At 46.3% G+C, this 24,068-nt stretch overlaps 1 protein-coding gene across 5 annotated transcripts in view; it reads right to left on the reverse strand.

Annotated features, from left to right (window-relative positions):
• The window catches only part of SLF2 (SMC5-SMC6 complex localization factor 2), a 196,864-nt gene that overhangs the window by 161,386 nt on the left and 11,410 nt on the right, over positions 1-24,068 (reverse strand). The window contains exons 2-4 of one of the 5 annotated variants that reach the window (XM_033941809.1): positions 7,908-8,263; positions 5,690-5,733; positions 3,954-4,603 (exon numbers count right to left, since the gene is read on the reverse strand). In XM_033941809.1, the coding sequence (XP_033797700.1) occupies positions 3,954-4,603; positions 5,690-5,733; positions 7,908-7,939 (726 nt within the window). In that variant the 5' untranslated portion in view covers positions 7,940-8,263. Of the gene's footprint in view, positions 1-3,953; positions 4,604-5,689; positions 5,734-7,476; positions 7,822-7,907; positions 8,264-24,068 lie in introns of those variants that run through there. The other 4 variants (XM_033941810.1, XM_033941811.1, XM_033941813.1 and 1 more) reach the window with 4 other exon arrangements.

Below are 24,068 nucleotides of genomic sequence, written 5' to 3' on the forward strand. Positions count from 1 at the left end.
ATTGCGGTCTGTGGCCCAGGTCCAGATGCGTAGAGCCTCCAAACAAAGGGGGCGAGATCCGGTGCCGCCTTGCTTGTTGATGTAGTACATGGCGACCTGATTGTCTGTGCACAGGAGGAGAACCTGAGGGCAGAGAAGATGTTGGAAAGCCTTGAGGGCGTAGAACATGGCTCTGAGTTCCAGGAAATTTATGTGATGACGACGCTCCTGTGGGGTCCAAAGTCCCTGGGTGCGTAGATCTCCCAGATGAGCTCCCCACGCATAGGGGGATGCATCCGTGGTGATGATCATAGAGTGAGGGGGTAGATGAAAAAGAAGACCCCTGGAAAGATTTGAGGAGTTCAACCACCATTGGAGAGATTGATGAAGAGATGATGTCACAGAGATGGGATGAGAAAGAAGATCCGTAGTCTGTGACCATTGGTTGGCGAGGGTCCACTGAGGTGTGCGAAGGTGGAGACGTGCCAGAGGAAGGACATGCACCGTCGAGGCCATGTGACCCAGGAGGACCATCATCTGACGGGCAGGAATGGAGGGATGCAGAAGCACCTGACGACAGAGGTGGAGCAGGGTTTGCTGACGATCGGAGGGGAGAAAAGCCCTCATTAGTGTGGTGTCCAGAACTGCTCCAATGAACTGAAGTCGCTGGGTGGGAATCAGATGCGACTTGGGGTAATTGATCTCGAACCCCAGGAGGTGGAGGAGAGAGATGGTGTGATGAGTAGCCTGTAGCACAAGTTGAGACGTAGGTGCTTTCACCAACCAATCGTCCAGATAGGGGAATACCTGGAGGTTGTGAGACCTGAGAAAGGCCGCCACTACTATAAGGCACTTGGTGAAGACCCTGGGTGAGGAAGCGAGGCCGAATGGTAGCACCTTGTACTGATAGTGGTGGTGCAGCACCTGGAACCGCAGGTAGCGGCGAGAATTCTGGTTGATGGAGATGTGAGTGTAGGCCTCTTTGAGGTCCAGGGAACATAGCCAGTCGTGTTGAGCAAGAAGAGGGTAGAGCGTGGCAAGGGAGAGCATTCTGAACTTCTCCTTGACCAGGCACTTGTTGAGGTCCCTGAGATCGAGAATGGGACGGAGGTCTCCCGTCTTTTTGGGAACCAGGAAGTAGCGGGAGTAGAATCCCTGACCCCTTTGATCTGGAGGTACTTCTTCGATGGCATTGAGAAGGAGGAGGGATTGAACCTCCCTCAGGAGGAGGGGGGTTTGAGATGAGTGTGAAGCAGACTCTACGGGAAGGTTGTCCGGTGGAAGAGTCTGGAAGTTGAGAGAGTAACCGTGGCGGATGATGTTGAGGACCCACTGGTCCGATGTGATGACCTCCCAACGGCTGGAGAATATGGTGAGACGACCTCCGATTGGTTGTGGAAGAGGTAGCGAAGGTGGATGACTGGCTATGCCCTGGAGAGAAGAGTCAAAAGGGCTGGGATTGCTTAGCAGGCTGAAGAGGCTTGGAGGGTTGAGTGGCCTGAGAACGGGCCTGTGCATGGTGTTGCTGTTGACGGGGCCGCCGAGGTTGTTGAGGAGGCGGATTGAGTGGCCTGGCTGAGAACCTGCGCTGATAAGATGACTGAGGTCGATAAGGTCGGGCAGGCGGAGCCTTCTTTTTTGGTTTGATCAGGGTGTCCCACCTTGTTTCATGGGCGGAGAGTTTCTGGGTGGTGGAATCCAGTGACTCTCCAAAAAGTTCATCCCCGAGACAGGGGGCATTGGCTAGACGGTCCTGGTGGTTGATGTCCAGGTCGGAGACTCTCAGCCAGGCCAAGCGGCGCATGGCAACGGCCATGGCAGAGGCACGGGAGGTGAGCTCGAAGGAGTCGTATATCGAGCGGACCATGAATTTGCGCAGCTGAAGAAGGCCAGAGATGTGCTGTTGGAACAGTGGGACCTTGCGCTCCGGCAGGTACTTTTGAAGGGCAGACAGCTGTTGGACTAAATGTTTCATATAGAACGAAAAATGAAACGAATAGTTGTTCGCCCTGTTGGCCAGCATGGCATTCTGGTAGAGCCTCTTGCCAAACTTGTCCATGGTCTTACCCTCTCTGCCAGGAGGGGTAGATGCATAGACACTGGAGCCCTGAGTCTTTTTCAAGGTGGATTCAACAAGAAGGGACTCATGGGGCAATTGAGATTTGTCGAACCCCGGAATAGGGATGACTCGATAAAGGTTGTCCAGCTTACGTGGAGCCCCCGGTACCGTAAGGGGATTCTCTAGGTTTTTGTAAAAGGTCTCCCGTAGGATGTCATGCACGGGGAGCTTGAGGAACTCTTTAGGAGGCTGTTCAAAATCTAAAGCCTCCAGGAAGGCTTGAGACTTCTTTGAGTCAGATTCTAAAGGAAGGGACAGGGCTGCAGACATTTCCCTCAGAAATTTAGAAAACGAGGACTGCTCCGGTTTGGAGGTGGCATCGGGTGCCGACGGGTCCTCTTCAGATGAGGAGGGGTCCTCCTCGGTACCGAGAGGGGTTTCCTCCCATAAGTCAGGGTCCCGGACCTCTGGTGCATGTCGAGACACCGGGGTGGAAGGTGAGGCATGGCGGGTCTTGGATAAAGATTTTCCAGAACGCACCGAAACGGTACCAGGAGAGGAAGACCGGCGTCGATCCCGGTCCCGGGAAGAATGACGCACTGCTTGGTGCCGAGGAGGATCCGATGTGGTATGAGAGTGCACCACTGGATGGGCATGAAGCTGCTCAGCCGAAAGAATCGGCATGGAAGTATTGATGGGTACCGCAGGGGTGGATACCGGGGGCTCGGTACGGGGCTCGGGCCGGTCTGGTACCGGAAGGAGCGGTGCCAGGATAGTGGGCAACAGGTGTTTGAGCTGTTGCTGCAATTGTTCCTGGAGTTGAGCCTTTAAGATGGCCGAGATACGGTCATCCAGGGGTGGCATCGGAACCGCTTTCTTTTTCTTCGGTTCCTTAGATGCCGCTCCACGCCCCGGCGATGAGGAGGCCGATGACGAGGCACTCACCGAGATCGGGGCGGAGCGCTTGCGGGACCGGTGCGATGCCGGCAAGGTCGGTGTCGCCACCGTAGTTGGAGGGCGCTCAAGGGAAGAGGAAGGCTTCTTAGCCGGCTTACCTGGCGCCAGAGACGCCGATGTGGGGTCGGGCGGTGTCGAGGTAGACGGTGCCGATTTCTGAGGTACCGTTGTCGATGTCGAGGAGTCCATCGCCGACCCGGTGCCGAAGAGGAGAGTTTGTTGAATTCTTCTTTTGGAGAGTGGCACAGCGGGTGCAGGAGTCCGCCCGATGCTCCGGACCCAAACACTGCAAACACCAATTGTGTGGGTCAGTGAGGGAGATCGGGCGTGCACACCGCTGGCACTTTTTAAAACCGACCTGCGGGGGCATGAAGGGGAAAACGGCCTCCGCAAAATCGAACCCCGAGGCCTGTATAATGGCAACAGGCCCCGCCGGGGCAAAACGAAAAAAGGGGAAAAAAAGCAAAGTTTTTTTTTTTTTTTTTTTTTTTTTACAAAGCAAAGAAAAAAGAAACCCGAAGGCAAGGAAGATAAAAAAATGGAAAAAAGCGCGAGCGGGAAGGCAAAAAGTGGTTTCAACGGCCGTTGAAAAAACACACGCGTCTTCTTCGCTCCGCGGAAACGAAGAAACTGGGGACCACGCACTCCTCCGTCGGGCGGGAAGGCGCACGCGCGGTGCGGCCAACTAGAAACTTCTAGTTAAAAAGGTCCGTACCGAGGGCTCCGTCGGTGACGTCACCCATGTGTTAAGAATATGCTGCCTGCTTGTCCTGGGATAACTTAAATATTGGCTTGAAGTTAATGCTAAAAAACCTCTACATGGACAAAATTACTTGTGCAACTGTATGCAACTTGCCTTGAGCTCAGATTGCTAAAACGTGATTAATTTAAGTCTAAAACCAAAATCAAAGCCCAGAGATTTGTTTAATTAATGAAAAAAAAAAAAAAAAAAAGTTACCTGACTTAAAATGTTTGATGCAGAATCTGCTTCCAGTGGATTGTAGGACAGTTTGGATTGTTTAATGCTGCTCAATCTTCTCTCTCTTTGACAAGTTTCCATGGAAGTCTGAACTTCATAATCAGCATTGTAAGATTCCCTAAGAGAATACATGGATGTTGCATGTTGGGATATGTTTTTCCCGATGCCATTTCTGCCATGGCCTTTTAATATGTCAGTTGTTGGAGTAGTTAACAATGCACAAGAATCTAACCTGCTCCCTTCAAACTGTTTATAGTCAATTTTCTGGTTCTTGCTGTATTCACAAGAAACCATTGAATCCATTTTAGCAGGTCTATCATCATCTCTCCTTAGTCTGCTGATAATTTTATTTTTCATTCCTTGAGAAGGTTCAAGAGACAAAGGCAAACTACTCTGACAGTTATTGCAGTTACTCTCAAAGTTGTTTGAGCTAGATTGTTTCTTTATTTTAGCTTTCAAAAATGCTTCCATGATTGGACTTCTGCTTGGTGAAGGCACAGGTATCCTCTTCCTTTGAGATTTAGATGAAGAGGATTTAACACTTTTTCCAAGTTGCTCAGCACCTGAAACTGGCAATCCAACCAGTTCATGGTTAACGCATCCCTTTTGTGGGGACCCCAACACGTTATCTTAAAAGACAGAATGAAAACAAGAGTTATTCTTATAGTAGCATCACAAGACTGGACAAAAAAAAAGATCAAATTCAACATCTAACTTTGGCTCTAACTAAATTAAATAGATATTACTCGCAACAATCACTATTTACTTAACTATAACACTATCAGCTGCTAGATTCTTCAAAATGAAAGCTTGGGGGTTTATTTATTTTTCAGTCTCATTTAGGGTTTATATGCTAATAAGCCACATCTAACAGAACAAACGGGCATACCTGTAACAGTCCATTCATCAATCTTTACTGATCCATGAAGTAGGATGCTAGTGTAGGGGTTCTATAAGTCTAATCAAGCAGTTCCAATTGATTTAGATTCATAAGAGAAAGCAGGCATCCAAAAAGCAGCTTTAAGCCCCCCCCCCCCCTTAAAAAAAAAAAAAAAGACTAGATGCCAAACATAACCTATTTAGACCATTAGGATAACACACGATATAAGACACCAGGCACTGGTGTCTACAATTTAGCAGGAGATGCCGCCAGTTAACAAGGCAGTCACAGAAACAGATGCAGTTGCTATATTGCCAAAGTGCAGGAACAGACATGTCAAGAAGCTGAAAGGGAAGGAAGTGAGGTGAGACTGCCCAGAAACGGGATTAGATGGGGGGACAGTAGCTGAAAGAAAAGAAAGCATGTTTAGAGAAACAGAAGAAAGGCAGAGTGTCTAAGGAAAAGTGGAGGAAAGAAAATAAACAAAGGAAAATAAGTATATTTAAAAAAAAAAAAAATTTTTATGGAAAACAAATTGCACATACAGACAAGACAAACCAGAAAAACCAAGCAGGCCAAAATAATTAAACAGGGTGACTGGAAACCTAGGGGGCAGAAGTCGCTGAGAGTGATCACAGGTGGGATATGGAAGGGGAAGGGGAGGAGTTTTGGTTTCTGCTGAAGATGAAGTAGCATTTTCAGCAGAAATCCAAACCTAGGTTTCAGGTCTGTTTCAGCGCTGAATCTGAAAACCAAAAATTGTTAGCCTTATTTATACTAATTCACAAATCAAATCATATGCTTTTACATCCAAAGGTAACCGAGAACTATGTACCTGGTTTTTGAGTTGGTTTGAAGAAATTTGTAATTGCCTGATTCCTAAGAGAAGGGGGAAAACAAAAACAAGTAAATTTTCATTAAGGGCCTGAATTTTAGGCTCCCCCCATCCCACATATTCAGAATGGGGAAAAAAGGTCTTAATCAGACCCAATTGCTGCCTTGGTTAAAGAATATAACTTTAGGACTTAGCAGTTACCTATATTGTGATTTGGCTAACTAGACAAAGCATTTTTAGCATAGAAATGTGAGCAAGCCTTCTGATATTGGCAGATACCATACAAGTTAGAAGAAATTCAAAGTTTGTTGCAAGGGTGAATTTAGCTTAAATAGATTTAAAATCACTAGTCAAAGACTTAAATAATGGTTTTCTACAAAAAAAGACTCATTCTTGCTTAATATTTACAACTAGATGAAGGTTTCATTTCTTGAAAGAACTTTTCAGATTAGTTTTACATTTATATTAAAAAATTGCTGATTTTGTTATACTATTAGAAATACATAGATAATTATAAAATTACTGCAAGCTGAACTCTCTCCAGTTTAATAGGTTAATCATTCATATTTGGAATGTACTTATTATAGCATAGGTGTTTTTGTATTTGCTTAAACATCCATCTTAACTGATGTGGTTAAACAAAATATCTTAAAAAACACAAAACACACAAACACATAAATTAGCCCATCACCCAGGTCTACACAGAAAAACCTTAATATGCTATCTTTTGAAGCTCGCTCATCTTCTTGTTTGTTCATAAACTGGAAAAGAACCCCCCCAAAAAAAAAAAAAACCACGTTCCTGCTTTATCAGGTTCTAAACACTTTCTCAATTTGGATTGAGTCTGTTAAGTGAAATTACTTCCAACTGTTTCTAAAAATTCAAGTGCTATAAGCGACTTCCACCAGCTCACTCGTGTGACTAACACACCATCAGCAATCATTTCTTGGTTTCCCCCTTAGCTCTGAAGTTTACTCTAGTTGGCATTACAGATGGATGATTCCTGGATACCCAGTCACAGCTAACTCCTCTTCTTCTATACTTACCCCCTCCTTTACTAATACGTAGCTCAGATTTTAGCGTCAGCGTTGGAGCAGTTACCACCACTAAAACCCGCGCTATGCGTTAGTAAAGGAGGGGGTTAATATTTGACCCTGGTATTCGATAAATTTGCAAGAAAATGAGATGACAATGCTTGTCCCATTGGTTTTAATACTTGTAAATTAATTCTAGTCATTGTACAGTTCTGTTTTTTAAAGTGCTCATTCAGTTCCTTCCAAAATTTCAGCATCAGCAATAGAAAAGCTATTTTTCTGTATTTTAAAGCTTCAGAAATGGATTTCAGGATACTCAATATCTCTCAACTAATGTTGAGAATTTTGGGCATAACCGTGACATCTATTTTCTCTTGTTTTTGTTTAAACTCATCAAAATAGGCCAGTTTTGGATACACTGCTCAAAACAATCCACTACCAGTGGGTACTCAAAAGTTCTCAGCCCAACCAAGAAAGGAATATGGAGCCATGAAGCTTACAAGTTATTCTTCATATTCACCCCTACGTTAAACACACTTGGCACATGTTTGAAGTTTCTGTAACCCTTCCAAAAATATTCCGACATCGGGTCACTGAAATACTGCTCTGCTGCTGCAATCACCTCCAAATCACTTGCCCTTTCAAACTATTTTAAAGTTTGGAAACAAAAATAGATGGAGCAAGATCTGGTGAGTAGGGTGGATGATCTATGAATGCAAACCCCAACTGCATCAAAACATCTGAATTGCCAACCTTGTAAGCAGGTTCATAGTCTTAAAAAGAGAACTCTTTTCCGCAACTTCTATCTCCTTTTTTCTTTCAATGCCTCCTTTAAAAAATCGGTACTGCAAGTTACAGTAGTATTCTGCATTAACTGTTTGGCCCCTTGGAAACTAAGTTGGTCATTACAACACCTTCCTGATCCCAAAACTCTGTGGCCATGACCTTTCCTACTGAATTTTGGATCTCCAATTTCCTTGGTCTTGGAAAACCCAAGTGCCACCCAACTATTTTGTCTCGAAATTGTGGTCTAACCATGTTTTACCAACAGTAACTAGACATTCCAAAAGGCTGGCACCAGCTCGCTGAAAAATGCTGAAAAATCAACTTGGAAGTATCCACTCATTGTTTCTCATCAGCATTCAAACATTTGAGCACCCATTTAGCTGACAGCTTCTGCATACCCAACTGCTTGAGGATTATACATCCAACACATTTCCTGGATATTTGTATTGTCTCAGCAATTGTTTTAGCCAATATTTGCCGATCGTCCAAAATCAGGTCATGACATGGTCAACAATTTCAGAAGACACCATTAGAGGCACCACAGCCTTGCTGCATCTTTGGTCTCAATCTCCACGCTGAAAGTTTGCACACCACTTCACTGTGGAGTATGACAGGCATTTGTCACTCAGTGTTTGCATCAAACATTCATGTATCTCCTTTGGGGATTTCTTTTGCAGGAATAGGATCTTCATGACAGCAAGAAGTTATACACTTGAAAAATTCCACTTTTCATTAACGTGGTTTAATCAATGATCTGAAAATGTCAAAACATAGCATTAAACTTCCACAATTGACATTTTGCATAATAACACTTTTCAGCTACAGTGGCAGAATAACGCTCAGAATTTAGGAAGTTAAGAACATAAGAATAACCTTACTGGGTCAGACCAATGGTCCATCAAGCCCAGTAGCCCGTCCTCACGGTGACCAATCCAGGTCCCTAGTACCTGGCCAAAACCAAGGAGTAGCAGCATTCCATGCTACTGATCCAGGGCAAGCAGTGGCTTCCCCCATGTCTTTCTCAATAATAGACTATGGACTTTTCCTCCAGGAAATTGTCCAAGCCCTACATAAAACTAGCTGAGAACTTTTCAGCATCCCTATGTACAGCAGTGTTTCTTATACATGTCCTGGGGGGCCCCCCCCCCAGTCAGTCAGGTTTGAGATACCCCTAATTAACATGAATAAGGCAGATCTGCATGCCGTCACTGCTATTATATGCAAACTTGTTTAATGCATATTCATTAGGGATATCTTGAAAACCTGACTGGGGGCACCCCCAGGACATGTTTAAGAACCACTGCACTACCGAGTTCCATCTAACATCTTGTGGGAGCATTAGCTTGGGGTCTCAAAGTCCCTCCTTGGATTGTGGCCCTCAAGGAGGGACTTTGAGATCCCTGGTTCCACCCAATGCTCCCTTTTAAGGGCCAAGTTCATGTGAGCAAATGCTCCCTTCTAAGGACCAAGTTGATGTGAGCAAAAACTTTTTCATGAGCAAAGGACGGAGTTGATGTGATCAAAAAAGTGTCCATTACATTACCCCGATGGTATTATACCAACTGCACATTACAAGTTAAGACTTACAAATATAAATTAAAAAATGAAGAGATATTTTATTGAAAAATAAAAGAACAAGAGGGCATTCAGAAAAGTTGAAAGGGGTCAGATTCAAAACGAATGCTAGAAAGTTCTTCTTTACCCAACTTGTGATGGAATGCGCTTCCAGAGGGAGTAATAGGGCAGAGCACAGGACTGGGGTTCAAGAAAGGATTGGACAATTTCCTGCTGGAAAAGGGGATAGAGGGGTATAGAGGATTACTGCACAGGTCCTGGACCTGTTGGGCCGCCACGTGAGCGGACTGCTGGGCACGATGGACCCAGTGGAGGCATTGCTTATGTTCTTATGAAAGGACAGTATAATATTGTAATCACAGCTATAGTCTCTTGTTAATAATATTGCTTTCTTTAATTTATTTTAAATATTATTGTGAAGTGCTCAGACCAGGTAACCCAAAATATAGTGAAGTCACTACAATGAGGTTAACAAGGGGACCATCATCGCCTTCACCTGTCCCCTGCCCTCCCTACGTGACCATGAACTAATACAGATCAACTAGATGTACTTATGAAAGGACAAACATTTCTCAGTTAGCTCTCAGAGGCCAACACCTTTTTTCCCAGGTCAAGATAGTAAGCTGTTCTAACCTGAAAGATGGTTTTGCTCTTCTCTCCCTCTCCCCTGATGGCATTTTGTCTTCCTTTCTCTCCCTCTCCTCTCATATCCTTCCTGTCTCTTCACTGCCACACAAGAGCAAAAACCTCCCTATTTTCCTCCCAACCCCCCTCCCCAGTTGCTAATGCTACTTCTCCAAACAAGCAGCAGTGGCAGGAGGCAACAAATGAGTACTACAACTATTCTCTTCATTCTCTGCAAAATTAGAAGAAATGTAGAACACCTTTGCAGTATTGTCTGACTAAACTGTACTAAATATTTTAATTTTTGTTCACATTTTATTATAGCTTTTGCTGGTACTTCCTGTAAGAGTTCTGCTATATGAGCATTTCCAAGGGTATTAATTGTTTCTACAAGAAATACATTCCCTTCTGTTATATAAGCACATCCACAATGTTTCTGTTGTATATTACTCCACCCATCAATATTTACTCTAGACCTGTTCATTGCTCCATTTCTCTGTCATACATGTTATCCAGCAGTTTCCCTACAATTTCTTGTTCTGCTGGGTAGACTGTATTCTGATCTCAGTGACTGAAGTGTGGGTTTTAAATCAGATGGAATGAAGAGTGTTGCATAAACTAACTAGGCAGTTTTGTTCCATCAATTACCTCTTTTCTAATCTGCTTGTTTTTAATCACAAACTTATCTAAGGTGGTCAAACTATTGCCCTTCTTCTGTTGCCATCCAAGCTACTCAAGCATGCTGTTCTCCGTAGCTGCCTGGACTTCCTTTCAACTCGACAGATTCTTGATCCTCTACAATCTGGCTTTCACCCCTGACACTCCACAAAAACTGCCCTCACCAAAGTCTACAGTGGCTTGTTCATGGCCAGATCTAAGGGCCTTTACTCGTTCCTCATCCTTCTTGAGCTGCTTGCTGCCTTCGATACTATTAATCAAGGCTTATTCCTCAATATGCTGTCCTCACTTGGATTCCGCAAATCTGTCCTCTCCTGGTTTGCCTCCTACCTCTCCCAGCACACCATTAGTGTGTGTTGGAGGGTCCTCTTCTGCTGCTACCCTTCTAGCAGTTGGTGTACACCAGGGTTCTCTTAGGACCTCTTCCCTTGGTGCCCTGATCTCCTCCCATGGATTCCAGTATCATCTATATGCCAATGACTCCCAGATCTACCTCTACACCCAAAATTTCACCTAAAGTCCAAGAAAGTCTCTGCCCATTTGGCTGACATTGCTGCCTGGATGTCCTGCCGTCATCTGAAACTAAACATGTCCAAGTTTCCTCTTAAGTCAGAGGGAAGGCTTCTGGTTCAGCCACAGGACGCATGTAGGAGCTGCTGCCCGCAGCTTTGTGCAGAGAAATGACCAGGGCAGGATTAATTTGTCAAGGGCCCCTAGGCACACAAGTACACTGGGACCCCTGCCTCGCCCCACCCCACTATGTGCCCAGGCAAAAACAGGAAGCTGCGTCAGAGGGAAACTTTGGGCAAGCAGCACCACCTGCAAAATTACAGATCCCGTTGCCTTTCTTACCCACGTTGCTTGCTTGTCTTATTTTCCGTCAATAGGGGGGGAGCGCATTGCCGATCGGTGCTATAGGAGCCCATCGCTGTTTGGAAAAAACAATGTTGATGCTCTGTTGATACCCTCCTTCATCAGGCCCCCCTGACCATTTTGGGCCCTAGGCACGTGCCTACTGGGCCTATTGGTTAATCCTGCCCTGGAAATGACTGCAGCTGGAAGGAGGAGGGAGCCAACCAGAAGAAGGTAAACACCCAGGGGAGGGAGGCATTTACTTGGGACACAAAATACAGGGAGGGAGGGAGAGACGGGCATGTTGAGATATGGGTGAGAATTCATGGGTTTCAGTGCCATTGCAACACAGCAGCTGCTAGCATAAAACTTTGTAAAGAGTTTAAAAAAAAAAAAGAGATACTGTACTTTGTTTAACCACATCGGTTAACATGGATATTTAAGCAAATACAAGCATACATATGCTATAATGTTATTGTTTTGGTTAAATAAGACTATTTAAAATTAAGGTGATGAGTATTTTTCACCTTTCAATAAAAAGTACAGCAGGAAAGTTGTCTAAATATGAATGTTTAACTTAAACTGGAGATAGTTCACCTCAAAATAATTTCATAATTATGTATTTCTAATAATGTAACCAAATCAGTAATTCTGATATAACTAAAACTAAACTAAAAGTTAATTTTCAAAAAATTAAACCTTCATTTGGTTATAAACATTAAGATTATACTAGCAAGAATGAATCTTTTCTGTAGAAAACCTTAATTTAAATCAATTTAAGTTAAAGCAAATCCACCCTAGACTGGTATCCATATTTGTCCTAGTACAAGTTTTAAACCACACCAGAATTGATACACTTATTACAAAACTTTAGGTAACGCCTATGCAAATTACAGTTACAATGTAGTTTCAGACAATATCCTGGCTAGGTGGTCTTAATGAACAGGCCAAGTGCTTGGAGTGGAGTGATAAAGCCTAAAGAAAAAAAAAAAAGTTTCCAAAGCTGATCTCAGGAAGGCCAAGGAGCCCTACCCCTATCCTGGCCCTTCAGAATCTGCTTCAAAAGATAAAAAGTCCAAAAACACACCACTTATGGAGACAAGGTAATCCCGATTTACAAAATAACAGAGCAATTCATTCATCAGAAAGCTTTTTATTCATCTCAATTGCCAAGGTAAACGTGTACAATCTGGCAAATTCTGGGACAGACTCTGCAGTTTTCTTTTAGCTCATACTTGTAGGACTATCTGTGATCATATAAAATTAATATGAAACATGGCTCTAAGTCAGAAGTTCTTAAACCTATGCTGAGGGATCCTCAGCCAGTCAGGTTTTCGAGATATCCCCAATGATTATGCTCGAGACAAAATTTGCATGTATGTCACCTCATGCATATTCATTATGAATATCTTGAAAACCCTACTGGTTAGGGGTCCCCCAGAACAGATTTAAGAACTACTGCTCTAAGTAATTGTAAATATGAGGCAAGTAATTTGAGATTATGGGAGAAATGAACACTGGGCAGATTGTACCTGGTGGGTGGGGTGGTGTAGAATTTAATTTTATTTTGGCATATACCTTCGGCAATTTGATAAGGTGCATAATCAAGTTAAAAATAAATTCAGTTAAAATCCAGAAGAGGTCAGCCAATAGAAAATCATTAAAAAATTACTATAATGGAATAAAGTCCTTAAAGAAGAAATACGTCTTTTCCATTTGAAGATAAGTCAGGATTCCCCTTATTGATCTACAAGGGTCCAGAAAACCAAGTCTCTGGTTATATTTCCAACTTACTACAGAAGTAGCAACCATCCCATTCCCTTCACGCTTCCTAACAAGCCCTACATACCTCCCCCTTCCTATTATCCATTTAGAGACTGCACCAAAACTATGGAATATACTTCCGTTAGAAATAAAAAACAGAAGAACCCTCTTTCCCCATTTTTAAGAAACTCCTTAAAAACTTGGCTTTTTAGGCAAGTAGACCCCCAGAAAGCTGCAGTAGCCATTCCTGCGCAGCAAATGTGACACCGCCCATTCAATTCCTATGAGCTGTGCTGCATTTACCCTACCAGGACTCACTACTGCAGCTTTGTAAACAAACAAAAAAAGGCCATATTTTCTTTAAGCTCGTCTCTCCTTTCCTGGCTATATCATTAACCTCTTGTAAATTGCGCTATATCAAATGCTATAAAATAAAAAAAATAAATCAAATTTAAGACAGTACAGTAGACAAGGGTCTAATGTCTTCCACACTATTATCCATGTCTGACAGAGGAACCGTGCTAACATGTGACAAGGGGTCCCAGCAGCTGGATTTGGCAGCCAGATCAGGAGCATTACTGTATCTCTCCCTTCCCCCCCCCCCCCCCATCAAATTGCCTGAAGGCATAGTTTATATAGCTCCACCAATAGTCTTAATGCAATTTTCTTGCCCATTGTTGTTAAGTCAGGATTTCCTCCCTGGGGCGAAGCAAAACTACAGTTGCAAAACTAGTAGGGTTACTGTGAAGATATGGGTAGTTGTAAACAACGGGCCGGACCATTGCTGCGCGCGAAAACTCAATGTTTCCAGCACCTGAACACTACAGAGAAGAGCAGATTTTATCCGGACTGACACCCGCCAGCTCCGTCCCGACTCTTCCTCCCCCTCCCCCCCCGGGCGACGGTGGGCGCTCAATTCTTTTTTTGTGTGTGTGTCTTCCTAATACCTGTCCCTAGGGCCCTCCTCTCTAGTGCCGCCGCGGTGTTTCCGCTGGGAGCAGAGATTCGGCGAGGCCCGAGCGCTGATGGAACGTCGTGTCATCGAGCCCGCCTTTACCGGCTGCGCGCGCCCCCCACCCTCCCTTGCGGGCCGGCTCTTCGTAAAATGGCGCCGGAATCTCAGGGAAGGGAGTGACGTCACTGTTCAGCAGGGAAGAGCAGTCGAACCCCAACGCGTCGATACCACAGCTCACAGAGCCGCCGATTCCCCGTCGTGGTTCCGGAATCCGATCTTTTCAGTTCACTCGCCATAAAAAAAACGCGGAGTGTGACGTCACAAAGCTTACTCTACATCAGGTGTTCTGAACCCAGCCAGTCAGGTTCTCAGGCTATGCACAATTAATATGTTTGAGATAAACGTGCATTCGTCACCTCCACTATATGTAAATCTCATGCACATTTATTACAGCTATCTTGAAAAACAAGCCTAGTTAGGACGTGGATCCAGGCGACAGGGTTAAGAATCCCCTACTCTACTACATTCAGGGCTGGTTCTAGCATATCAGATACTCTAAGCCAGTGATTCCCAAACCAGTCAGGTTAACATAAGAACATAGCCTTAGTGGGTCAGACCAATGGTCCATCAAGCCCAGTAGCCCATCATCACGGTGACCAAAATCCAAGGAGTAGCAACATTCATGCTACCAATCCAGGGCAAGCAGAGGCTTCCCCCATGTCTCTCTCAATAACAGACTTTCATCCAGGAAATTGTTCAAACCTTTTTCTTAAAGCCAGCTAGCTAACTGCTCTTACCACAACCTCTGGCAATGCGTTCCAGAGCTTAACTATTGTCTGAGTGAAAAACAAATATTTCCTCCTATTGGTTTTAAAAGTATTTCCCTGTATCTACATCAAATGTCCCCCCTAGTCTTTGTAATTTTTGACAGTGAAAAAACAATATACTTGTACCCATTCTACTCCACTCAGAGTCAGGAGTAGACCATTTATTTTTTTCATCAAAAGGGGACATCTATTCATTGTCAGGCCGGCCCCCAATCCCACCCCCAATTTCTTCCATTCATTTTTCATGTACACATTAATATCTTATTAATTCATAATGGTAACCATAATTTTTTTTTTTTAATGCAAAGCACACTATACGCAGAGAAATGTTAATCATCATTTATATTTGGGGGGTTTTCAAAGATGTTAAGGCAGATGACTTTAAAATATGCAAAGTCACCTCAGTAACTATAGAAAAATAGACAAATATAGTGCAAAATAGACAACAGCAGATATAAATTCTCAAAACTGACACATTTTGATCACTAACTTGAAAATAAAATCATTTTTCCTACCTTTGCTGTCTGGTGGTTTCATGAGTCTGGTTGCGTTTCCTTCTGACCGTGTATCCTTTTTCATTTCTTTCTTTACTTAGGCCCAATTGTCCCTTTCTATTCCCTCCCTCCTTCCTTCCCATGTCCTTAGCACCCCTTCCCAGTGCCTCCTTCCTATGTCTTGCCTTCCAGTCTTTGTCCCACCCCCTCCTCCCGAAGCCAGCTTGCCTGCCTACCTCCTTCCCTCCAGTGCCTGATTCAACACCCCCCCCCCCACCTGTGTACCGCTGCTGCCTGCCAGCCTCCCTTCTTACCTGCCCGCCGCGCCAATTCAAACCCCGGTCAGCGATTGGCTGGCCCGGAACTTCCTCTCCGATGTCAGAATTGACGTCGGGAAGAAGGCAAGAAGCAGCGGCGGCGGATGGAACCGGGGTTCGAATCGGCACGGTAGGGAGTGAAAGCGATCGCCAATCCCGGTGTCCCCATGCACAGCTTCGGGACGCTGTCCCTGAAAACGGGACATTTCGGTGTCCCGAAGCGGTGGGTCGGGACAACGGGATGGTTGGTCCAAAAACGGGACTGTCCCGTTGAAAACAGGACGTATGGTCACCTTAATCATATCTCCCCTCAGCCGTCTCTCTTCCAAGCTGAGGCAGTTTGTGCAAATCAATTTCTCGTGCATATTTATTGTGGATATCATGAAAAATGTTTATACAGTGGTGCCTCGCATAACAGACGCCTCGCACAGCGAACGCTGCGCACAACGAACTTCTTGTCTTGATTCGTACAACGGACTTCGTTTCACACAACGAAGTCGCCCGAGCTGCATCCTTCCGCGCAGTGTGCGTGACGCTACCGGCTACCATCCTCCTCCTCCATCAACCAAATGGGAAGTTACATCATGAGGGGAGAGGAAGGAGGAAGGAAGCCGTTGGCAGCATACGCACTGTTAGAGCCCCGTGGCTTGTGTTAAAGTTGTTTACAGACTTCAACAGCAGCGGGAGAAAGCAGTCGCCGGCCCTGTTTCGCCGATCGAGGGGGGGCCCTGTTTCGCCGATCGAGGGGGGGCCCTGTTTCGCCGATCGAGGGGGGGTGCCTGTTGCCGATCACTGCGGGGGGGGGGGCGGGCTTTGGCAGAGGTGGGAGAAAGCAGTAAATGAGTGGAAATTGGCAGGCCTGGGGATGGAAGGGCAGTCGAAATACGGTATGTTGGAGCAGGGGATGAGAGGGAGGGAGAGAAGGGGAAATATTGGACAAGGGCAGAAGGGATGCTAAATCATAGGGTGACAGGCAGAGAGAACAACAGGAAAAAGAGTGGAAGCAATCTTGAACCCTGAGGGTGAGGGAAGAGAGAGGTGGTGAGATGATTGATCATGGGGAGAGGGAAAAAAGGGAATAGAGATGGGATAGGAAGATAGTGGAAGTAAAAGGACAGGGAGATGTATGTTTTTAGATGTATCTAAATAAAAATAATAACAAAAAATTTATCTTTTTTTATGTCATCTTAGCATATTTTATGCTACAGAACAAATTTTTTTTTTTTACATGTATTGTTATGGGAAAACGCGTTTCACATAACGAACTTTTCGCATAACAAACTTGCTCCTGGCAACCAATTAAGTTCGTTGTGTGAGGCACCACTGTATTTATTTTTTTTAAAAAACTTTATGTACTGCTATTACTGGGCAAGATCAGAGCGGCTTACAATTATCAATAAAAATAATAAAAACAAAACAGGGAATTCCAATAACCAATAGGAAAACCTGAGTGGATGGGGTTCCTTCAAACTAACTAAGGATAGGGACAAACAATCATCATTTACCTCGAAATGCGCCCTAAGTTGAACATTCAAGGGTCTTATGGGACATTGCAAGGCCACACACACATCACATATACAGTCTGAAAAAAAAAAAAAAAAAAAAAAAAGACACAGAAAAAGAGTGGAGCAGCCTCAGTTAAGCTTCATATGGCTAAAAAAACTCCACTTATGTGTCTTCACTATATCAAAAACAGTAGTGAAAAAAATGAGGCACAATAGCAGCCCCCCAAAAAAACACCCCACATCCAGCACACCAAAATCTCATACAAATATTGTATGAAAATAGATTGCAGGCCAGAGGCACAGTCAGAAATATTGCAACTTGGGCAAGGAAAAAAGAAAATAACCCCCTCCCCAAAAAAAACAAACAAAAAAAAAACAAAACAAAAACAACTTAGCTGTCCATTAAAAAAATCAAGGAAGAACTACTAGGCAACAAAATCTCCAGATCCAACAACCAAAGTAATACATTGTTCAACATTTGGCGCTCCATATCCTCTAAACATGATTCCACCACACTCCCCTCCTCTCCATCTGCCGATGATCTAGCAAAATTTTTCAATGAGAAATTCACTACCTTACGATGCTCTTTCCCACCAACACCCTCTTACAACTCTCTAGTTCTCGCCGTCTCCAACCCTACTCTAACCAAAGCCAACCATATCCCAGCCGACAGATCCTGGACCGCCTTCGAGCTCGTTTCCGATTCCCAGGTCTCTAAACTCTGCCTCAAATTAAAATCCTGCAACTGTACCTTGGATCCTTTCCCCTCCTACTTATACGGGAATATTCCCGCACAAGCCATCTCATCTCACCAAACTTATAAATTCCGCCCTACTTTCAGGCCTGTTTTCTGCAGAAATGGGACACATTGCCTTATCCCCTCTATTGAAAAAAAGCTGACCTAAACCCCTCCACACCGTCCAGCTATCGCCCAACAGCTAATATTCCTCTCCTGACCAAGATGCTGGAGTCCATCATAGCCACCCAACTCTCATCCTATCTTGAGAGATTCTCCATTCTCCTACCCTACCAACATGGCTTCAGACCCAACTTCAGCACCGAATCCCTTTTGGCCTCATTAATTTCAAAGGTCCAACAACTTCACTCTTGCAACAAGTTCGCTGTCCTACTTCAATTCGACCTTTCTGCAGCTTTCAACATTGTCCATCATGACCTACTAATCCTCCAACTTTCTGAAATTGGCATAAACTCCAGTCTTAGATTGGTTCTCAAAATTCTTATGTTCCCGCTCCTACTTTGTTAACATGAATGGCACCTCATCCTCCCCTTGGAAACCGATTCTTTTCAATGTTTATATGTCCTCCCTGAAACTCCTCCAACTTGGAGACACTTTACACCTTCGCCGACGACATCCTTGTCCTCCTCGAGACCGACTCTAACCTCACCAACCTCTCTGATAACATCTCTTCTTGTATAACAAATCTCCAATCCTGGGCTCACACCGTTCAAATGAAACTAAACGAGACCAAAACAAAACTACTTTGGCTCGGCCCAAAATTAGATCAGCTACCCACCCTCATCCCACTATCCTCTGGCACCAAACTGCAGCTTGAGCACCCAAGCAAAGTTCTGGGAATCATCATTGACTCTACACTGTCTTTCAACAATCACCTCAACTCCTTGGTAAAAAAATGCTTTTTCAATCTTCACATGTTAAGGAAAGCAATGTTACTTACCGTAACAGTTGTTATCCAGGGACAGCAGGCAGCTATTCTCACTAGTGGGTGATGTCATCCGACAGAGCCCCGATACGGACATCTTGAAAGCATGTCTTGCTTGAAGAAACTTAGAAGTTTTGAGATGCCCGCACCGCGCATGCGCCAGTGCCTTCCCGCCCGATGTACCGGGCGTGTCTCCTCAGTTCAGGTAGCTAGCCTGAGAAGCCAACCCAGGGGAGGTGGGTGGGACGTGAGAATAGCTGCCTGCTGTCCCTGGATAACAACTGTTACGGTAAGTAACATTGCTTTATCCCAGGACAAGCAGGCAGGTATTCTCACTAGTGGGTGACCTCCAAGCTAACCCCAATGGGATGGTGGGAGAGTTGGCAACTTAAGAGAACAAATTTTGTAATACAGTTTGGCCAAACTGTCCATCCCGTCTGGAGAAAGTATCCAGACAATAATGAGAGGTGAATGTATGAACCGAGGACCAAGTGGCAGCCTTACAAATTTCCTCAATCGGTGTCGATCTGAGGAAGGCTACAGAGGCTGCCATTGCTCTGACCTTGTGGGCTGTGACCTTACAGGGAAGGGATAGGCCAGCCTGGGCATAGCAGGAAGAGATACAAGCCGCCATCCAGTTAGAGATGGTGCGCTTCGATACAGGTCGTCCCAACTTGTTTGAATCAAAGGAGACGAAAAGTTGAGGTGCAGTCCTGTGGGGCTTTGTGCGATCCAAGTAGAAAGCCAGAGCACGTTTACAGTCCAGAGTGTGCAAAGCAGATTCCCCAGGATGAGAATGAGGCTTTGGAAAAAATACTGGAAGCACGATGGATTGATTGATGTGAAATTCAGAGACCACTTTAGGTAAGAATTTCGGATGAGTACGGAGAACCACCTTGTCATGATGGAATACAGTGAAGGGTGGATCTGCCACTAGGGCCTGAAGCTCACTGACTCGGCGGGCTGACGTGAGGGCCACCAGGAAAACCACCTTCCAGGTGAGATACTTAAGAGGAGCCGTTTTGAGAGGTTCAAACGGAGGCTTCATAAGATGAGACAGGACAACATTGAGATCCCAAACCACAGGAGGAGGTTTGATAGGAGGATTGACATGAAAAAGTCCTTTCATAAATTTGGAAACCACAGGATGAGCAGACAAAGGTTTCCCCTTTAGAGGCTGATGGAAAGCCGCAATAGCACTCAGATGGACTCGTATAGAGGTAGACTTGAGACCAGACTGGGACAGGTGTAGAAGATAGTCCAATACAGACGATAGAGAAGCTTTCTGAGGTTCTGTAGCATTGGAAATACACCAGGTCGAGAATCTCGTCCATTTTTGGTAATAGCATTGTCGAGTAGCAGGCTTCCTGGAAGCCTCCAAGACCTCCCTCACAGCTTGAGAGAACTGGTGAGGGGTCATGTTGAAAGGAACCAGGCTGTCAGGTGGAGAGACTGCAGGCTGGGATGAAGCAGTGAACCTTGATGTTGAGTAAGCAGTGAAGGAAACACTGGAAGAAGTATTGGCTCCCTGCTGCTGAGTTGAAGTAGAAGGGAGAACCAAGGTTGTCTGGGCCACCGAGGAGCAATTAGGATCATGGTGGCATGGTCTGATCTCAACTTGACCAGAGTCTTCTGGATGAGAGGAAAGGGAGGAAACGCATAAAGGAAGCGATTCCCCCACTCCAGTAGAAAGGCGTCTGCCTCGAGGCGGAGAGGAGTGTAGATCCTGGAGCAAAACTGAGGCAGTTTGAAGTTGTGGGGCGCTGCAAAGAGGTCTATCTGAGGCGTTCCCCACTGAGCGAAGATCTGATGAAGGGGTTTGGAATGGAGCGTCCATTCGTGAGGTTGGAGAAGACGACTCAATTTGTCTGCCAAGACGTTGTCCTTCCCCTGAATGTAGACCGCTCTGAGGAAGGTGTTGTGGCGAACCGCCCAATCCCAGACTCGAAGAGCTTCCTGACAAAGAGGGGCCGAGCCCATGCCCCCTTGTTTGTTGACATAATACATGGCTACCTGATTGTCTGTGCGAATAAGGACCACCATGTCGTGAAGCAGATGCTGAAAAGCTTGGAGAGCATTGAAGATGGCCCTGAGCTCCAGAAGATTGATTTGATGGCGTCGTTCCATAGTGGTCCAGAACCCCTGAGTTCGTAGGCCATCCAGGTGGGCCCCCCAGGCATAGTTCGATGAATCGGTCGTGAGAACTTTCTGATGGGGAAGAGAGTGAAACAGCAAACCTCTGGAGAGATTCGAAGAGGTCATCCACCAGAGAAGAGACTGCCGTAGAGCAGGAGTGACGACAATGTGACGGGACAACGGGTCGGACACCTGAGTCCACTGAGATGCCAGGGTCCATTGAGGAATTCTGAGATGTAGTCTGGCAAAAGGCGTCACATGAACTGTAGAGGCCATGTGGCCCAAGAGGACCATCATGTGTCTCGCCGAAATGGACGGGCGAGAAGACACCGACTGGCAGAGTAGAAGGAGAGCATCCATGCGTTGAGGAGGAAGGAATGCTCGAAGTTGAATGGTATCCAGAACAGCCCCGATAAAGGGGAGAGACTGAGTGGGCTGAAGATGTGATTTGGGGAAGTTGATCTCGAAGCCCAGACTCTGCAGAAAAGAAATTGTGGTCAAGGTCGCCGAAATGACCTCTGGAGCCGACGGTGCCTTGATGAGCCAGTCGTCGAGGTATGGAAAGACCTGGAGACCCATGTTCCGGAGTGCAGCGGCCACCACCACCAGACACTTTGTGAAGACTCTGGGAGACGAGGAAAGGCCGAATGGAAGCACTCGATACTGCAGATGTAGATGTCCCACCCGAAATCTGAGAAACTTGCGGGAGGCCGGATGTATCGGGATGTGAGTGTAGGCCTCCTTGAGATCCAGAGAGCATAACCAATCGTTCTGCTCGAGTAGGGGGTAGAGAGAGGCAAGGGTCAGCATGCGGAACCGCTCCTTGACCAAAAACTTGTTGAGGACCCAAAGGTCCAAAATGGGACGCAGATCGCCCGTCTTCTTCGGAACCAAGAAATACCGGGAGTAGAACCCCCGGTTTTGCTGATCTACTGGCACCGGCTCTACGGCTCGAAGCCGAAGCAGAACCTGCGCCTCCTGTAGAAGAAGAGCGGTCTGCATCGAGTTGGAAGGATACTCTCTTGGCGGGTGGTCCGGGGGGACCCGTTGGAAATGAAGAGAGTATCCCTCTCTTACGATGGTAAGGACCCAAAGGTCCGAGGTGATCGACTCCCATTGATGATAAAAATGGTGGAGTCGACCCCCGATGGGAAAAACAAGGGAAGACAGAACGTCGGTTATGCTCCCTGGAAGAGAGTCAAAAGGGCTGAGTGGCCTTGGGTGCAGCCGGCATCTGAGGCTTCTGCTGAGACTTCTGTGGAGGCTGCCTCTTCGCAGGCTGTCTCGCTAGGGGAGCCTGTCTTGGTTGATAACGCCTCTGGTAGATTTGAGGCGGTCTAGATGGACGAGACTGTTGAGGCTTAGGCTTAGGACGCAGAATGGATTGAAAAGACTTCTCGTGGTCCGAAAGCTTTTTAGTGACAGTCTCGATAGACTCATCGAACAGATCCGCTCCCGCACAAGGCACATTAGCCAATCTGTCTTGGAGGTTCGGATCCATATCAATAGTGCGAAGCCAGGCCAGGCGACGCATGGCGACTGAGCAGGCCGCAGCACGTGCCGAGAGCTCGAAGGCATCGTAGGAGGATTGCATCAGCTGCAGGCGCAACTGGGACAGGGTTGCCACCACCTCCTCAAACTGGAAACGAGCTTCAGCATCGATGAAAGGGACGAACTTGCGGAGGACCGGCAAGAAGAAATCCAAATAGGAAGAGAAGAAAAAATTGTAATTGAGCACTCGAGTCGCCATCATCGAATTTTGGTAAACTCGTCTACCAAACTTGTCCATCGTTCTCCCCTCCCTGCCCGGAGGCACAGAAGCGTAGACCTGGGAAGGGTGAGAACGCTTGAGAGAAGACTCGACCAGAAGAGACTGATGAGAAAGTTGAGCTCCCTCAAACCCCTTGTGGTGAACGATGCGGTATCGAGCATCCAGCTTACTGGGAACCGCAGGGATAGAATACGGCGTCTCAAAACAGCGCATGAAAGTCTGGTCCAGCAATTTATGCAAAGGAAGCCGAAGAGTCTCCGCCGGAGGGTGAGGCAAATGCATCGTATCCAAATACTCTTCAGAATATTTAGATCCAGTATCCAAAGTCACATCTAAGTCATCCGCCATCTGTCGGAGAAAAGATGAGAAAGACAATTGGTCCGCCAAGGCCGGCCGCCGAGACGGACTAGACGAAGTGGAAGCCTCCGGGTCTAGGGAGAGCTGAGACCGGCATGGAGAATAAGAGGTAGATGGTTCCTCATACTCTGGTCCCTCCGGTTGGGAAACATCAGACGATGAGTATCTCAAACGTTGCATCTTTTTCTGTGGAGACACTTCCGAATGACGTGAGGAGTGTCGAGATGAGTGACGAGAACGATGCCCCTCCCGGTGCCGGGATGGGGAGCGAGAACTTCTGTGCATCGCACGATCCCCCGAAGCCTCTAAGGAATGGATGGGGCTCGAAGCGGTGGATCGCAGAGGTGGCAAGGACGCGGACTCACGCAGCGCCACCCAAGTCTGGTATGGAGTGCGGAAGAACTCTTCCTGCGATGCATTATGCCCAGGACTCCGAATATCAGGGACCGTCCCAGCGCCCTGTTGCCGTGGAGGAGTAATGGGCTCTAAAGGTGGCATATCAGGAAAGGAAGCCCTCCTGGAGGCATCCGCCGCCCTCCGCCGATCCCCCTCGTCGAGCAGCGAGATCGAACGGCGAGGGGGAGGGGGAGGGGGCGGACCGCCCTCAGGGACCGGTGCTCGGACTTCACCCTGAATGTTGGCGATAAGCCGGGGTCCCATAGTTTGCATAAGCTCTACAAACTGAGCTTCCAGCAGGGATCGAAGCGAAGCCGATATGGAGGGATCCGCACCGAAAGGGGGTCCTCCTGCACGGTCTTCGCGCTCCTTCGCGGCCAAGTGCTTCTGCTTAGTAGCTTTGGGCACCTTGATGACCACGGGAGGGACAGTGGAAGGCGGTACCTGAACCAAAGAGACAGAGGCAGGCGCCGCAGCGGAACTGGAAGCCACAGCCGGTGTAAACGATGCTGGCTTCACGATGCTGGATGCGGAAGTCGTCGATGCAGGTTTCGAGCGGACCGACGAAACCTCAGCAGATGTAGAAGCAGACAGATCCTTGGCAGTCTCCATCTTGAACATCGACT

The sequence above is a fragment of the Geotrypetes seraphini genome, chromosome 4 (assembly GCF_902459505.1).
Source record: "Geotrypetes seraphini chromosome 4, aGeoSer1.1, whole genome shotgun sequence".
NCBI lineage: Eukaryota > Metazoa > Chordata > Amphibia > Gymnophiona > Dermophiidae > Geotrypetes > Geotrypetes seraphini.